Source organism: Notechis scutatus, chromosome 2, assembly GCF_049901735.1.
Source record: "Notechis scutatus isolate UNSWTSFEM ecotype Mainland chromosome 2, rNotScu1.2, whole genome shotgun sequence".
Taxonomy (NCBI): Eukaryota; Metazoa; Chordata; class Lepidosauria; order Squamata; family Elapidae; genus Notechis; species Notechis scutatus.
Genome location: NC_142010.1, coordinates 21,671,120 through 21,686,781, shown reverse-complemented (window position 1 = coordinate 21,686,781; position 15,662 = coordinate 21,671,120). Strand labels below are relative to the sequence as shown.

General features: G+C 38.9%; 1 protein-coding gene across 2 annotated transcripts in view; it reads right to left on the bottom strand.

The window, feature by feature from the left end:
* The window catches only part of ACOX2 (acyl-CoA oxidase 2), a 30,635-nt gene extending 16,084 nt beyond the window's left edge, over positions 1 to 14,551 (bottom strand). The window contains exons 1-7 of one of the 2 annotated variants that reach the window (XM_087953658.1): positions 14,386 to 14,519; positions 13,479 to 13,549; positions 8,283 to 8,460; positions 6,272 to 6,434; positions 5,309 to 5,460; positions 2,676 to 2,783; positions 1,362 to 1,481 (exon numbers count right to left, since the gene is read on the bottom strand). In XM_087953658.1, the coding sequence (XP_087809784.1) occupies positions 1,362 to 1,481; positions 2,676 to 2,783; positions 5,309 to 5,460; positions 6,272 to 6,434; positions 8,283 to 8,442 (703 nt within the window). In that variant the 5' untranslated portion in view covers positions 8,443 to 8,460; positions 13,479 to 13,549; positions 14,386 to 14,519. Of the gene's footprint in view, positions 1 to 1,361; positions 1,482 to 2,675; positions 2,784 to 5,308; positions 5,461 to 6,271; positions 6,435 to 8,282; positions 8,461 to 13,478; positions 13,550 to 14,385 lie in introns of both variants that reach the window. The other variant, XM_087953657.1, reaches the window with a different exon arrangement.
* Between the last annotated feature and the right edge of the window lie 1,111 nt (positions 14,552 to 15,662).

Below are 15,662 nucleotides of genomic sequence, written 5' to 3'. Positions count from 1 at the left end.
GCAAGACGTTAGGTGGTTTGGACAGAGAAAAAGAGAAAATGTTTGAAATAAGCTTCCTTTTCTTGCATTCCATCATTTTTCTTTAGGTATGGAAAGAATCTATATGAGAAAAAGGAAAAGTGTGGGTAATCCTCAATATATGACCAGTTGCTTAGCAACCATTTGAAGTTAGACCCGAAAAAGGGAACTGATGAGCCAGATCCAAAGTTTCAACGTTGCCCCCCCCCCCAATCACGTGACCGCACTTTGGGCGCTCAGTAACATGGCCGCATTCATGGCTGTTTGCAGCATCCTGTAGTCACATGGTCTCATTTTATGACAGTTTTGCCCAAAATTGGCAGTTCCAAGTTTTAGCCAAACTATGCCATAGTGAACAATGGAGTTTGTTTAATGACTGCTGCAAAAAAGTTCATAAAATCAGATTGGTCACATGACCAACTTGTTTTACGACCATTATGACTTACAACTATAATGGGCAAGCTTCATAATGGTTGTAACTCAGTGGTGGGATTCAAATTGTTTTACCACCAGTTCGGTGGGCATGGCTTGGTGGGCATGCTTTGCCTAACGCCGCGTGCAGCTTTCCCCATACCAGCTGAGAGTTGCAGCACCAATCATCTGAGAAGATAGATCTTTTTTCCTCCTCTCAGCTAATCGTCAGCTTTTTTTTTTACTACCGGTTCAGTGGAACCGATCTGAACTGGTAGCATATCACCACTGACTACCTGTCCACCACTGACTACCTGTCCAGCACTACCTGTCCAACAGAGATGGTTTCGGAAAAGCAAAAGCACAGAATGAACTGAGGTTAGCAAAAGATGCTATGAAGAGCAAAAAGGGCTTTTTTTTTTAAACATACATTCAAAATAAGGGGAAACCAAAAAAAGAAACCCCAGCCAGAGCTATTTAATTCTTACATGGGTTTAGTTTTTCTCAACTAAAGGCATTCATCAGGGAACCAAAAACATCAATGTGTTGAGGCAACATTGATTCTTTCAAATTGCTAGAAACATGGTAGGATGTACCTCTTCATTTAAATCTCCAAGGTGGGATGAATTACACTTTTAGGGTAATGAAGGAATTAATCAATGGTATGGCCAAACCCATAAATAATCCAGGAGAAATGGTGAAATGCAAGATGTCTGAAGGAGAGCCCATCTTGACTCTGTCTTCGGAAAAGGGAAAAACGAAGACCTAGGAAATTACAGACTAGTCTTACATTGCTATCTAAGAAGATTCTACAGAGATCAAAAAGAGAGTTTAGCATTCTTTGGTTGAGGGTGGCTTCTTCTTCTTCCGGTGTCTGGGAGAATGGAAAGACTCCTAGCTTACTCTTCTGAAGAGCTTCATAAAAACATCACCTTGACTTGGAGAATGGTCTCTGAGGCTGCGGATTTGTACGATGAATGGATGCATGCCATAACAACGTCCCTTCAGATAAAGTTGAGCAAAAACCACAGCATGAGTTGCAGTCCGTCCCACTGCAAGAAGATGGGAAGAAAAGAAGTTATCATCTGGTTAAAAACAATGGTCCAGAATATTCAGAATATCTTACTATATAACCTCACTAACTATTCAAATTAATTGTTAAAGTTGTCATAAAGAAGACAAGACCCAAACACTTGAAATTGACTTGAAAAGTTCACTGCTTCGTCCTCACTCATTTTGGAATGTGTTCAATGAACAATGATTCTACCAGGAAAGTTCTAGCCTTCACATTAATAAAGGCTGGAGAGAAATAAAATGGCAGGTCCCATAGATTCCTATAGGGACACTGTCATTCTGATGGGAGAGAGAAGGCTTGGGGGGGATCTTTGTGGGGGTTTCTGTTTTTATTCCTTGCCTTGCCTTGCTGTAACTTTTGGGACCTTGGCAGGGGGGAAAGGACTGTACCTCAAGCAGTGATGGGATTCAAAAAATTTTACTACCAGTTCTGTGGGCATGGCTTGTTGGGCATGGTGTGGCTTGTTGGGCATGGCAGGGGAAGGATACTGCAAAATCTCCATTCCCACCCTACTCCAGGGGAAGGATACTGTAAAATGTCCATTCCCTCCCCACTCCCGGGGGAAAGTTACTGCAAAATCCCCATTCCATCCCCACCCCACTAACCTGCTTTCCAGCTCTGTTCTCCTGTGCAGGACAACAAAAGAAGACCCAGCTGATCAGCTGGGACTTGGTAGGCAGCGAATAAATGGGGGCGGGGCCAGTCAGAGGTGGTATTTGCCAGTTCTCTGAATTACTCAAAATTTCTGCTACCAGTTCTCCAGAACAGGTCAGATCCTGCTGAATACCACCTCTGGCCTCAAGCTATCTGCCTTATCTCATCTCTGGAGGAGAATGGCAGTGTTACTTTGGGAACAGGCATTTATCACCTTCTCGGCCTGAGTTTCGCATAAATCTTCATACCTTGGGATTGGCTTGATGATGGACTGGACTTTAGGAGGGGCTCTGTTTGCAATGGTTTAATCCAACAGTTTGAGCGGGAAAACCTTAGTTCCTGCCTATACCTTCTTGCTATCACTATTTTCCAATAAAAGTTCCTTTTGAAATGGCTTTTGTTTCAAGAGTTCTGTTTTCTTCAGAAGACTGGCGAGGCAGAACCTTATACAAAAGAAGAAATGAATCTAGCAATTCCTTCCATTTAGTTCCAATTCATCAGCATGCTTGATACTTACTGTCTCCTGGCCACCATTTCATGGCAGATAAGGTTGGCGTGTTTAGGATAAACTCCTGAGTAGCCACATCAAACGTGGCTGTGGTCTCCAAGCCCCGAAGATTAGATCCTTTGCAACAAAAAGATAAGAGACCATTTTCTGCATACCCGACAACTAGCAGAAGATTGAATATTTGCCAACTATTCCCAAAAGTGCTTTTTCAAAGTCCAGTTGCCTTTTGAAAAAGCACTTTTGGGACAACCATGACTTGGATGATTAAGAATCTCCGTAGACCTTTGCTAGCAAGATTTGGCAATCTTAGCTGGTCTTCTCCAGGAATGAAATTTGTGCAAAGTTTCTCTTGTTGTGAACAAATTCCAACCTTGCAAAGATCTCCGTTAAAAGTAAGGTTGTAATATTTTAGACATGTTTAGTGTGTCCAATCACACTTGGCCAATAAAGAATTCTATTCTATTCTATGTTTAATATTTCCTAACATAATTTTGGGAGTAGAGCTGAGTATAAGAACTCATTGAATGACAATCTCATTTTGTCTGGACTTCTAGTTCAATTCTTAAAACACATGCACATGCACATCAATAAATATGAGGTTTCTAAAACATCTATACAAAATCATAAAATCACTGGCTGATTGAATTTGTTTAACAGCTTACTATGATAAATTTTTCTGCTCCATCCTTCAGAGACCACAGCTTTGACCTAAAGATTGGTTTGAACCTTTGTGACAAAATTAGCAACATTCTGCACCTATTCTCTAGTTACAGGCTGGAAGGCTGGGTGCCTATCCAGGTGGACTTAAAAAATTACTTAGGGACCAGACATAATAGATAGCTAGAGAAAGGACTCTGCTCTAATTTCTGTTGACAGACATTGCCTCATACTGCTCAGTGACTTTAAAGGACAACTGAACTGAAGAACTTTGTATTAAAAGTTAACTAAGCAAAAGGTCTGCTCTGATAGTATCCAGAATGTAGAACTACTTTATATATATATACAATACTTTGTATTGTTTTGGTGTGATCAATTGCTAGGCCTCTTTACCTAAGCATTAGGTTATTCTCAAGTGTTTATGCCCAACTGGCTAGACAACCTGGAGGTTATGAATATTTATTTCTTTAGCATTGGGTTACTCTCAAGTGCTTACAGCCAGCTGACTGGAAGACATGGAGATTATGAATATTTATTTCTTTAGGGTTGGGGTTAGATTCTATTTGTATAACTATTTTTCTGTACACAATTTGCATTGCAATTGATTGTGAAGAATGATGATGATGGGATACTATTTGACAAGGGAAGTGGCCATGCAACAATGGAGAAAATCATAAATGAAAACCAATGAAAAATGTTCATGTTAACAAGAGCTTCTGCAAATCAAAAATATAACCACTAACAATAACCAATGAAAAATAGTCATATTAACAAGAGCTTTTCTTTAAAAAATGAAACTCAAGGGAGATTTGATGGACTGTGATGTCTTTTTCTGCTGTCAATTTTTTATGTTTCTATATTTAAATCTGTGTAATAAGTGGTAAAAACTAGGTTAAAAAAATCAGATCGAGAGATTTCTGTAGCTATTGAAGATTAATCAAGAGGTAACATTCTACTAACAGTCACACTATCATGGGCTTTACTACTGTTCTTGTTAGTTATTACTCTCACACAAAGGGTGAGTGAGGCTTGTTGAATCAGTTAAGCAAGCATAAATACATTTCTGCTTCATTTAAAACAACAACAAAAGGTGCACAGAGTCAGATTTATGTACCTATATTGTCTGCTGTATAATGTTTAAATAATAATATAAAAATCCGAGGCAAGATTTGCTATGAAGATTATGTAGCAGAAATGTGACATCACAAGCACCAACCAGTAGGCCCTCTTAAGAATCAGATTTATCTTGACCAATGGAACTACTGCATGCTGAAAATAGGTTTTACAGCATACTGCAAGTCAGAAATGAAGGAAATGTGGTAGAGATGATGGGGCGAAATTGTTGCTATTCTTTTTAAAGGTTTACTCAGCCCCAAGGAAATGGATCCCACCTCCAGGTCCCTCTTTAACACTTTCAGTAAAACCTTGGTAACCTTAAGATGTGAGGATTTCAACTCCCAACATTGCTGGCTGGTGAATTCTGGGGTTGAACTCCATATATCTTACAGTTGCCACCATTGAGCAAACCAAAACCATTTCTTTGGCTGCTGCTCTCCTACTTTCCACTACAGAATCACTAAGTGTTAGACTTAGAGCCTCCTCCACAAAATTTCAGTAAACAACTTGAATATTAGAGCACTTGATTTGCATTTAGGTCATCCTCTTAATGCAACCTCATTGTGTATGTGAAAACAAGAAAAAGCACTTAACTGAAGATGCCACAAAATGGAGCAATTTCTCCTGTCTCTTGTTATTCAATAGGACCAATAGAAGTCCTACTGAGAAAAAAAAATCCAGCTTCTTTCAGCCTTCCTGGGTGTTAAGTGGTGTGTGTGTGTGTGTGTGTGTGTGTGTGTGTGTGTGTGTGTAAATTAGTTCATATCAAGTAATGGCACGTGATGAATCTTTATGAAATCAGTTTCATAAAGTTTATGAGTTTATGAAATAGAGTTTATGAAATCAGATATCTGGATCACGATGCTTACCATGTCCCAATTCAGTCTGGGCATAGGTCCCTATGATAAAAATCTTTTTTGCTAAAGGAATCCATTTGTTGATCTGTTCATCAGTGCCTAAAGCCAAAATACTCTTCATAAAGACCACATGTAAGTTAAATGCCAAATCCTCAGCAAGAAACCTGCAAAAACACAGATGCCATTACGTCCCCTGACAATGACTCACAAATGCATATTCAATATACAATTCATTACAGTGAGACAGTGAGAGGGCTAGATCTTCAGTGGGGTTCAATTTTTTTTGCTACTGGTTCTGTGGGCATGGCTTGGTGGGCGTGGCTTGTAGGCGTGGCAGGGGAAGGGTACTGTAAAATCTCCATTCCCTCCCCACTCCTGGGGGAAGGTTACTACAAAATCCCATTCCCTCCCCACCCCACTAACCTGCTTTCCAGCTCCGTTCTCCTGTGCAGGGCAACAAAAGAAGACCCAGCCAAACAGCTGGGACTCAGGAGGCAGAGAAGAGATGTGGGCAGGGCCAGTCAATAGGTGGTATTTGCTGGTTCTCCGAACTACTCAAAATTCCCACTACCGGTTCTCCAGAACTGGTCAGAACCTGCTGAATACCACCTCTGCTCCATAAGTGAGATCTATTTCTAGATGTTGTTTTCTCCTTTCTAAAAATCATAACCCAAACCACTGGATAAATCTTGCTAACCCTTTTCGAAAGCCGCATCTGTCCCTCTCATCATCTCTGCACACAGGCTCGAAGAAAATACTCAGAGCAGAAAGCAAAATTAATTCCTAATTGCTTCCAGTAATATAATTAGTTTTACATTGCAATCCTAGGCATGTAAACTCTTTCTACTTTCAGTAGGTCACGTGGGTTGTAACAGGAGGTTACAACTGCAATTCTCCAAATCAGTTAAGGAATACATATGTGTCTCTGAACCAACTGATTTAGAAAAAAAAAATATACCACTGAATTAAAATTACTTAAAGCAGTAGTGCTGTTCTGGGCCATCTTCAATCCATCCCATTTTAGCCACCTTTTGGAAGAGGTAAACAGTTTTTCTGATAGCACTTTCATATCTTTCATTTTGGCTCTGGAAATACCGGTTTTCTTGGCTAAACTCTGGATCAGCCTCAAGCACAGCCTCTGTTGAATATATAAGCATTATTTCAACACATGATGACATGGGAAGAACATGACAACATCTTTCAGTTAGTTTCCTCATATTCTGCCATAAAGAATTCCCAGGAGCATTGCAAAAGCTGTAGGAACTTCTGGTTGTTTTTGCAATTTTAAACTGGAGGAAAGCTTAGCTGCTACTTCCAAAACAGATGCCTCTACAGATAATGTTTGTATGTTGATCAGTAAGTACTTTTGAATGGAAAAAAAGTCCAATATGATGGCAAAGAAATCACAAAAAAAGATGAAACACAGTTTGGCCAAGTTTATTTAGGATGCGCTACTTAATGCCAAGAGTAACCAGTGAAGAAGACGTAAACTACAGCTAAAAATTACGTTTTTAATATCTTTGACTTTAATGATATCCTGTTGGGTGTAATGGTTGAGGCATTGGAGATCTTGAGTTCTAGTCCTGCCTGAGGCTGAAGCTAGCTGGGTGACCTTGGGCCAGTCACTCTCTTTCAGCCCTAATAAGAAGATAAGGGCAAACTATTGTCAAAAATCTTGCCAAGTAAAGTGAGGGACTTGTCCAGACAGTTTCCAGGAGTCAAAACTGACTCAGAGTTAAACACACACACAGAGGAGGGAGTGAAAGAGAGGGAGGGAGAGAGGGAGATGCAAGGGACTCCAACCTTGGCAATGTTAAGATTTGTGGGCTTCAACTCCCAGAATTCTCCATAAGTCTTCAAGTTGCCAAGACTGGAGACCCCTACTTGTAATGTAGTCTGTGAGCTCTAACTTCAACGTACACAATTTTCTAAGGATGAATGTTCTTTTTTTTTAATTTGAGAGATGTATCAAAAAGATGGACTTAATTTATTTTTAAAATAATAGTTGCAGTGGCTTACTAAAGGATAAACTATGAAGTTATTACAATAACCTGGCTCACTAAAGAATAAATTACCATAGTTTCACAATGATATGTAAGAGCCAAGCCAATTACTGTATTGCAAAAGGTTACACAAGTTTTCATCAAGTAACAACATAATTAAAAAGGACCTTATTTCATCTATATGTCACAGCCAATGATCTATTCTTCAGCCTTGGTCTGAGAAGGACAAATAGCAGACCGAAGAAATTTGTAACTATTAGATTTCGGATTATATTTTGTATCATAGGGCAAATAAATAACTATTACCACTAAGAATGCTGTGATATTATATATCTCCTTGAAAATATGAAAATAATATGTGTAATGATAATTTGTTGCAAAACTCATAGATTTTCTAAGAAATGCTGAATTAACCTAGCTAATTTAGGTCTCATAATTATGTACGCTCAGAATTTCAGAACAAAGTTTTCCTGGATTAGACTGAACTTGGAATCTTCTGAATGTAAAATATATTTTCTAATGCTGAACCACATATTTTTATTTTCAGCAACAGAAACTTTTCAGAACATAAAAATTCTTCCCTCAATTCTAATCAAGATACAGTTTCTTTTTGTGTCCTGAATGCATACTTTTGTGTGTGTGTGGTTTTCTCCTTGATCAAGGGACTTATTTTTTTCCTCTTTTAAAACGGATAATTTCATAAACTAAATTCCAAAGACTATCTAGAATGTAGTTAGCCTGGTTTTTTTAATGTTTGCTGCTTCTTTTGGCTGCTGTAGCTTAAACTCAAAGAGATGACTCCAATCTTAAAACAAACATTCATACAAACAAACTTATGCAATATTGCAATGATGGAAGATGTCCATAGGATAGAGAGAAAGAAAGACATAGGATACAGAGAGACACTGAGATGTAGGGTGTCAAATAAAAAAAACAAAATAAAAATTTAATTTGTCACAAATTCTTTTGAATTATGTACTAACCAACTTCCCTCCGGAGCTTGGTGTTGTTTGCTCCGCCGTCCAGTATATTAGTAAGGTGCTCAATGGAGAAAGAGATGTTTTTTCGTTCAATGTCCAGATCAGGGTTCACATTTTGTCCCGGAGAATTTGGTGAAAATATATTTGCTTTCTTTGCTTCCATTTTTGAATACTTTAGAACCTGTGAAAAGCATCCAAAATTAGTTATCTAGATTCTGAGATCTCTTAAAAATATGTACCTAATCAACAATTTGAGTATAGAAAGGAGGCTTTCTTAGAAGTGGGTCTAGGAGAGCGTCAAAACAATTTTATCTGGGTATAACCAATTTCAAACACAGTGGGATTTATTCTGAACAGTCATTCTCTAGATTGTGCTATCAGTGCAAGAGTCTATTTGACTTGATATATTTTACTTAACTCCCAGGAACGAGCTTGTTCATTGTGATTACCGATAGCATTATTATGTTCTGTTGGCAATATGGAGCCACAGTTGCCAAATCAGCCATGACATTTCTATATGCTATAAATCAATAATTTTTAAATGGTCAGGATTATAGTGATCTCAGCCTTAGAATTGTTTCCTAACCTTGCAGGAAACTGCAGACAGATCAAGGATGCAATAACTTGCCACCAAGTTTATACCGTGCGAATATGAAGGTGTTAAAGGGTCTGGTAAATTTCGTGCGAAAGATCTATACACTTTTGTAGCTCCATCTGTACAATTCCTTTGGTGAGATGCTTTGTGAAGCAACCAAAGCATCTCACCAAATCTACTACCTGAAGATTTCAGAAAGCCAAAACTCTTGAAGGTTTGGAGCCGCCATTTCAGGACTCTCTCCATTACTTCTGAACAAACCTCTGCAGGCACAGAAGGCATTTCCTCTCAGATAAAGCTGCTGAAGAGATTCTTTGTATGCTTTAGATGATGTGGGGAGGACCTGAAATGGCCAAGGCAAGTTTCAAAAGGTACAACCATCTCAATGCTTCAATCAACAGGTTCGGGGGGTGGGAGAGGCTGCACTCAGTTTGCAAAATTGAGTGATTTGCATAGTCCTTGAACAAAGCATTGAAACGGTCCACTTTTTATGTGCCAAAAATAACCCGAGCTCGTCAAAGAATTGATGTTGTATTTATAACTGCAGTGCTTTTATGAGGTATTCTGCTTTATTCAATCACAGATCAGAAACGCCTCCAAAACGTTCAAGAACTGACATAGTAGGGGAAACAGATGAACAGAATTTGAACCCAAGGAAAAAATGTAGATATCACATCAGTGAAAGCATGAGCAAGTCAGGATACCAGATACCAGAGATAACAACTATTATGCAGCTGACCAGTGTCTGGCAAAGTAACAAGGAACAGGAACAGATTTCAAAGCACTAAATGTTTATTACATGCTACCTATACACAAGGATCTGATCTACTAATGGTCAAGTCAAACTGGCAACTTTTGCCTATGGTCAACTGAATTCAAGGGGAGAGGAGCTGGATTTGGGTTTCTTAAGGGAATGTAGTAATTCCAAAATGATGACATGTTTAACCCTGCCCCCAGGCTCAGCTTCGCATCTCCTACAGTCAGTAATGGTCAATGGAAAACTGATATATCATGATGTGTCATGGAAAGGGAGATGTTCCTCCAACACTGGACTTTTTTAAGCAGAGATTGGATAACTATTTGTCTGAAATGGTATAGGGCTTCCTGCCTGAGCAGGGAGTTGGACTACAAGACCTCCAAGGTCCCTTCCAACTCTTTTATTCTGATATTGTTGGCAAGAGATTAAAAGCAGAACTGTAAGAGACCTCATGTTGAGAAACTTCACCATTCAAGCATGTTGACATCTCAACTGTCCCTAACCCTTTACCAACAGGGCTAATTCAGAGTGAGTAAACAAAAATGTTTGAGTGCATAATGTTTAAGCACGGGTCAAAAAGAGGGGTGTGAAAATATTTACAGACCCCTCACATCCTGGACATAAACTGTTTCAACTCTTTCCCTCTAAACGATGCTATAGAGCATTGCACACCAGAACAACTAGACACAAGAACAATTTTCCCCCCAAACACCATCACTCTGCTAAACAAATAATTCCCTCATCACTCTGCTAAACAAATAATTCCCTCAACCCTGTTCAACTATTACAAAGTCTGCACTACTATTACTGTTAAATCTTCCAATCACTCCTTATCACCTATCCCCTCCCACTTGTGACTGTATGACTGTAACTTTGTCGCTTGCATACTTACGATTTATATTGACTGTTTCCTAGTATGATTTGATTGCTTATTGTACCCTATGACTATCATTAAGTATCATACCTTATGATTCTTGACTCTTGACGAATGTATCTTTTCTTTTATGTATACTGAGAGTATTTACACCAAGACAAATTCCTTGTGTGTCCAATCACACTTGGCCAATAAAGTATTCTATCTATCAAACTGTGACCAATAACTACATTATAACTTAACATAGACTCTCAGTATGCTGTGTTTTTCATCATATAATTCATTACGCAATGTCCTCAATTGTCCTCGGTTAACAGTGGCAGTTGACTAAGTCAACTAGTTGTAAACATGAAGTCACTGATTATGCCAACTTATGGCAAATGAATGAACTAGTCCTATTCTATATTGCTCTGCTTTGCAAGGATGGGGGTGGTGACATCACATGGTTGCCATTTGCAACCTCCTGCTGGCTTCCCCATTGAACATTTGCGACCTCCTGCTGACTTCCTTGGCAGGAAAGGTTGCAAATGTTGATCACATGACCACAGGGACACTTCAATGGCCACAACTTCCAGGACTGGTCATAGATGTCCTTGTTCACTTGCCATCGTAAATTCAAACAGTCACTGAATGAATGGTTAATAGCAGAGGACTATCTTTACTGCACAAGATCCTGAATTTCTGTATCTCCTTTGTGTGAGTGAATTTATTTGTCCATGCAGTTAATAAACAAGGTGCTACACGAGCACCTCTATAAGGAGGTCCTTGTCTACCTGGACCACATCCTCATCTACACTGAGACCAAGAACAGACCACATATCCCTAGTCCACCAGGTACTGGAAAAACTTCTCATGGCCAACCTGTATGTCAAGCTGTCAAAATGTGAATTTCACTGCAGATAGCTAGACTACCTGGGCTACCGAGTGTCAAATGAGGGCATAGAGATGGACCCAGCCAAATTACAAGCCGTCCTAGGCTGGCAGCCTCCTAGCACCTGCGGTCAGTTACAAAGCTTCCTAGGGTTTGCAAGTTTCTACAGGTAATTCATTCCCTCTTTTTTTCACTCATTGGATGGAAAGATTGGAAAGGAAGGGATTACAAGAGATTAAGCAAAATCATACTGTGGAATACACTGGTTGTTTGCATGTCATGCTCATGGCTACCAGAGCATTGCTTTCAATGTGTATTTCCCATTGCTTATTCCATTGCAATTTCTTCCTTTCCATATGTTTGCCTCCAAAAACTGTCATCAGAAGTTCATCACATGTTCTATTTCTTTATGTGTTGGAAATATTGAAATCCTGCCATCTTCAAATGATTTTTGTTTCTAAACTATAACATAATCTGTAGACTGGTTCAAATGTGTTTTTAGCTTAATCTTCTATGTATCTAAACTAAACTAATCTCCAGCTTTAAAAATTTTCTATTTTGGCTTGGCATTCTTTGTGGATTTGTTTAATTGTGGATTATTTAACAAATCATTATTAATCAAACTCCGGTTTATTATTTGCCTTTAGGAATCTTTATATAATTACACATTGGCACTTGATTCTTAACGAATGTACCTTTTCTTTATGTATACTGAGAGTATTTACACCAAGACAAATTCCTTGTGTGTCCAATCACACATGGCCAATAAAGTATTCTATTCTATTCTATTCTATTCTATTCTATTCTGTTCTGTTCTGTTCTGTTCTGTTCTATTCTATTCTATTCTACTCTATTCTATTCCTTTTTTTTAGGAAGCTTCCTAAAATACATGTTCACACCCTCACAATACTGTCTGATAACTTGTATAATTTTAGAAAAACACTTCAGCTCATGTTTTCTGTGACATCTGAGTGGAAAATATTATTTCCTATTAAAGACTATCAGAAAGACAGTATTGTGAAGCATAGCCACTGAAAAAATCTGCCATCTTTAAATGCTTGCTACTTTTTTTTGTCAGCCATCTCATACCACCTGACAAGCATTGCACTGCACAAGTTAACCTTTGCACCGTGCTATATGTGACACATTAATAGATCACTATAAGAAAGACAAATATTCAAGGTGAAAGAAGAAAAATAAAGCCTTTTGGATATCAGCTCCTGCTCTAACATATGCCGGTGAAACATGGACACTAACCTCACAATCCATACAAAAGCTACGAGTGGCGCAAAGAGCCATGGAAAGATACATGCTCGGCATCATAAGACAAGATAGAAAGACCTGCATTAGAGAAGAAACAAAAGTATGCGACATGATCAAGAGAGTAAAAGAATGGGAATGGAGATGGGCTGATCACTTAGCAAGAAGAACTGATGGCAGGTGGACCAAGGCAGTCGTAAAATGGATGCCACTTGATAAAAAGTGTCCATGAAAGAGACCTAAAACAAGATGGATGGAGGACATCAGCAAGTATTGCAGGCCCAATTGGCAAAAGAAAGCTCAGGACCATATTGGTTGGAAATATGTGGAAGAGGCCCTCAACCTGCAGTGGCTAATGGCTGCAGTGGCTAATGACAATGGCTAAAATAATGATGATATCACCCACTCTACATCCCAAGACATACTTTATTTTAATTTTCATCATTATATGACTTCAGCAACAAAATGTATTTTTTAAAAAAAGTAAGGTCTCTATTAAAATGATAATTCATCTAACTACAACTGATAATTTAATTGTGTATTGTTTAATTTACACTCCACCTATCCTTCACAGGAACTTCAAAATCCTTCCTTTTAACAGCCTTCTGTGAAATTGTAAGTTAGGAAAAAATGGAAAGAACGAATGAATGGAGATGTTCAATTTCTAGCCTAAGGCTTTAATCAGTATCCTGACAGAGTGATCAAAGCTCTATCAATGTTTAATATATGTCTCCCATGCAACACACAAAAAAAAGAGGCGAAGCTACTATAACCACCATTTTGACTAAACTACATTCAATCCCGATCATTGCACAACCGTGTCAAGGCAATTTGCCAGTTACCTCTTACATTTGCTGTTCAAACTTCTGCATCGTTAGGGAGAAGAAAGTACAACTTATTCCAACATGACAACCTCAAAAGAGAGAAATGCATAAGTCAAGGAGTGTGTCACTTATCTCAAATACCTTAGAAGACACCCACAGAATTGAATGGGACTTACTTACAGGAATGAAGTTTTAAGCCCAGAGGAGAAAAAGGCCATCTTTCAACTTAGTAGAAAAGAAATGTATTACAGTAATAAATTTATTACAGTAAAACAAAATTGAAGAGTCAAAAAGAATTAAAAGTCGTCAAAGAAATGAAGATCGCAGGCAACCTATGGGAGGTTCAGTTATGATGTTGGTAGCTCAGCCACAAATTCATGGGAAGTTTTAGCGGCATAATTCGAATGAAAACTTACAGGAGTTTTTCTCTAAATAAATCCCATCAAGTTAACTGGTCTTATGTCTTAGCACGCAAAAAAAATTGCGTTGTCTCAGCACAGACTTCTTATTCGGGAGTTAAATCTCCAAAGATACAAACTATCAGGGAAGTGTGCCTCGAATCGCAATCCTGGTAGCATTTCCTCCCTTGAAGCCAGAAAGCCTTTTTTTCACAGCTTTATGCCTTGCAAAGTGTTGTCAACCTTGTGTCGGTCAAACTCCGGCCAGCGAGCTGACAGCTCTGCAAAAGCAGATCCGTTTTCATATCTGCGAGAAAACTCATTTCAAGTTTTCAACCTCATCCCTAACCTTACAAACCAACGCAGCCCACCCAGAAACGTCAGAAAAAAAGAGTCAACTTGGAAAGTCAGCAGTATCCCTCGCAGAAACTTTCAGGGAAGAAGAAAATAAATCATTTCTATTCCTTTCGATCAGTGAACGGCAACAAGAGACCCGTCCCCCGTTTTGCCTCGCCTTGAATGCTCACCTCGGACCCGACCGACCCTGCTGGCGTTTCAAAAAAGAAATCCCAGCGCGCTGCCCTCGCTCGGTTATCGAACTTCTACGCTAGAGTAACCCTTTCAGACTTCCTTCTCTTCACTGCCCTTTAATCTCTATGATCCCCCGCTTTCTCCTTTTCTTTCTCTTTGGCGGGGCCGCTACTGCTTCCTTCTGGAGGGAATGCAAGTTACAGTAACTAGTTTGGATCCAAACTAGTTACTGTAACTTGCATTCCCTCCAGAATATGTGTGTGTGTGTGCGTGTGCGTGTGCGTGTGCATATGTATATGTATATGTATATGTATATGTATATGTATATGTATATGTATATGTATATGTATATGTATTCAACTTTGTTTGGGTATTTTCCCATGTCATTATAGTTGTGCTTTTAAAGTTGTAGCAACGTTTCGACAGAATCTCATCTGCCATCATCAGGTTTCTGTATAGTGTTCGCCTGTGAGTCAGACTTTCACAGCCGTTTCTTTGTTCGGGAAAATACCCGAACAAAGCTGAATATCATAAATACACACACACACACACACACACACACACACACACACACACACACACACACACACACACACACACACATATACATACATACATATTGTCAAGCAATTATTAAATAAATAAACATAGTTATGAATACATGAAATGGATACGAATAAGAAAAAAAAGTAGGTAGGTGCAGGAGGGAAGAAAGGAGAGCAGTTTTTTTTCAAAGGCAGGGGAGGGGAGGGGGAAGGAAGGAAGGAAAGAAAAAGAGAAAAGAAAGAAAGAAAGAAAGATTGGTTTAGCAGATAGTGGGTGCCTTACATAGAAAAGGATTAAAATAAAATGTTGCAGTCACTACTATACAGGCAAAAATTAGGAGGAGTCTGGTAATACCTTTTAAGACTAATACATTTTATTTAAAAGGTGTAGGCTTTTAAAAGGGGAAGGAAGGAGGAAGGAAGGAAGGAAAGAAAGATGTTTATGCTTATACCTATTATCTTGTAAGCGATTAACAAATCAAATGAAGCAAGGAAGGAAGGAAGGAAGGAAGGAAGGAAGGAAGGAAGGAAGTGTAGAAAGTTAGCATCCACCCCTCTCCTAGAAGAACGGAATATTCTAGGAAATATTAAAAAGGCAGAATGTTATATTCAGGGGTGGGATACGACAGGGTTAAGATAAGAGCCCGGTTGGGCGGGTGGGCAAAAACATCAGCAGACATAGAACCGGTTCTATGTCTGCTGCTCTTCAGAGCTACCAGTTCTACAGA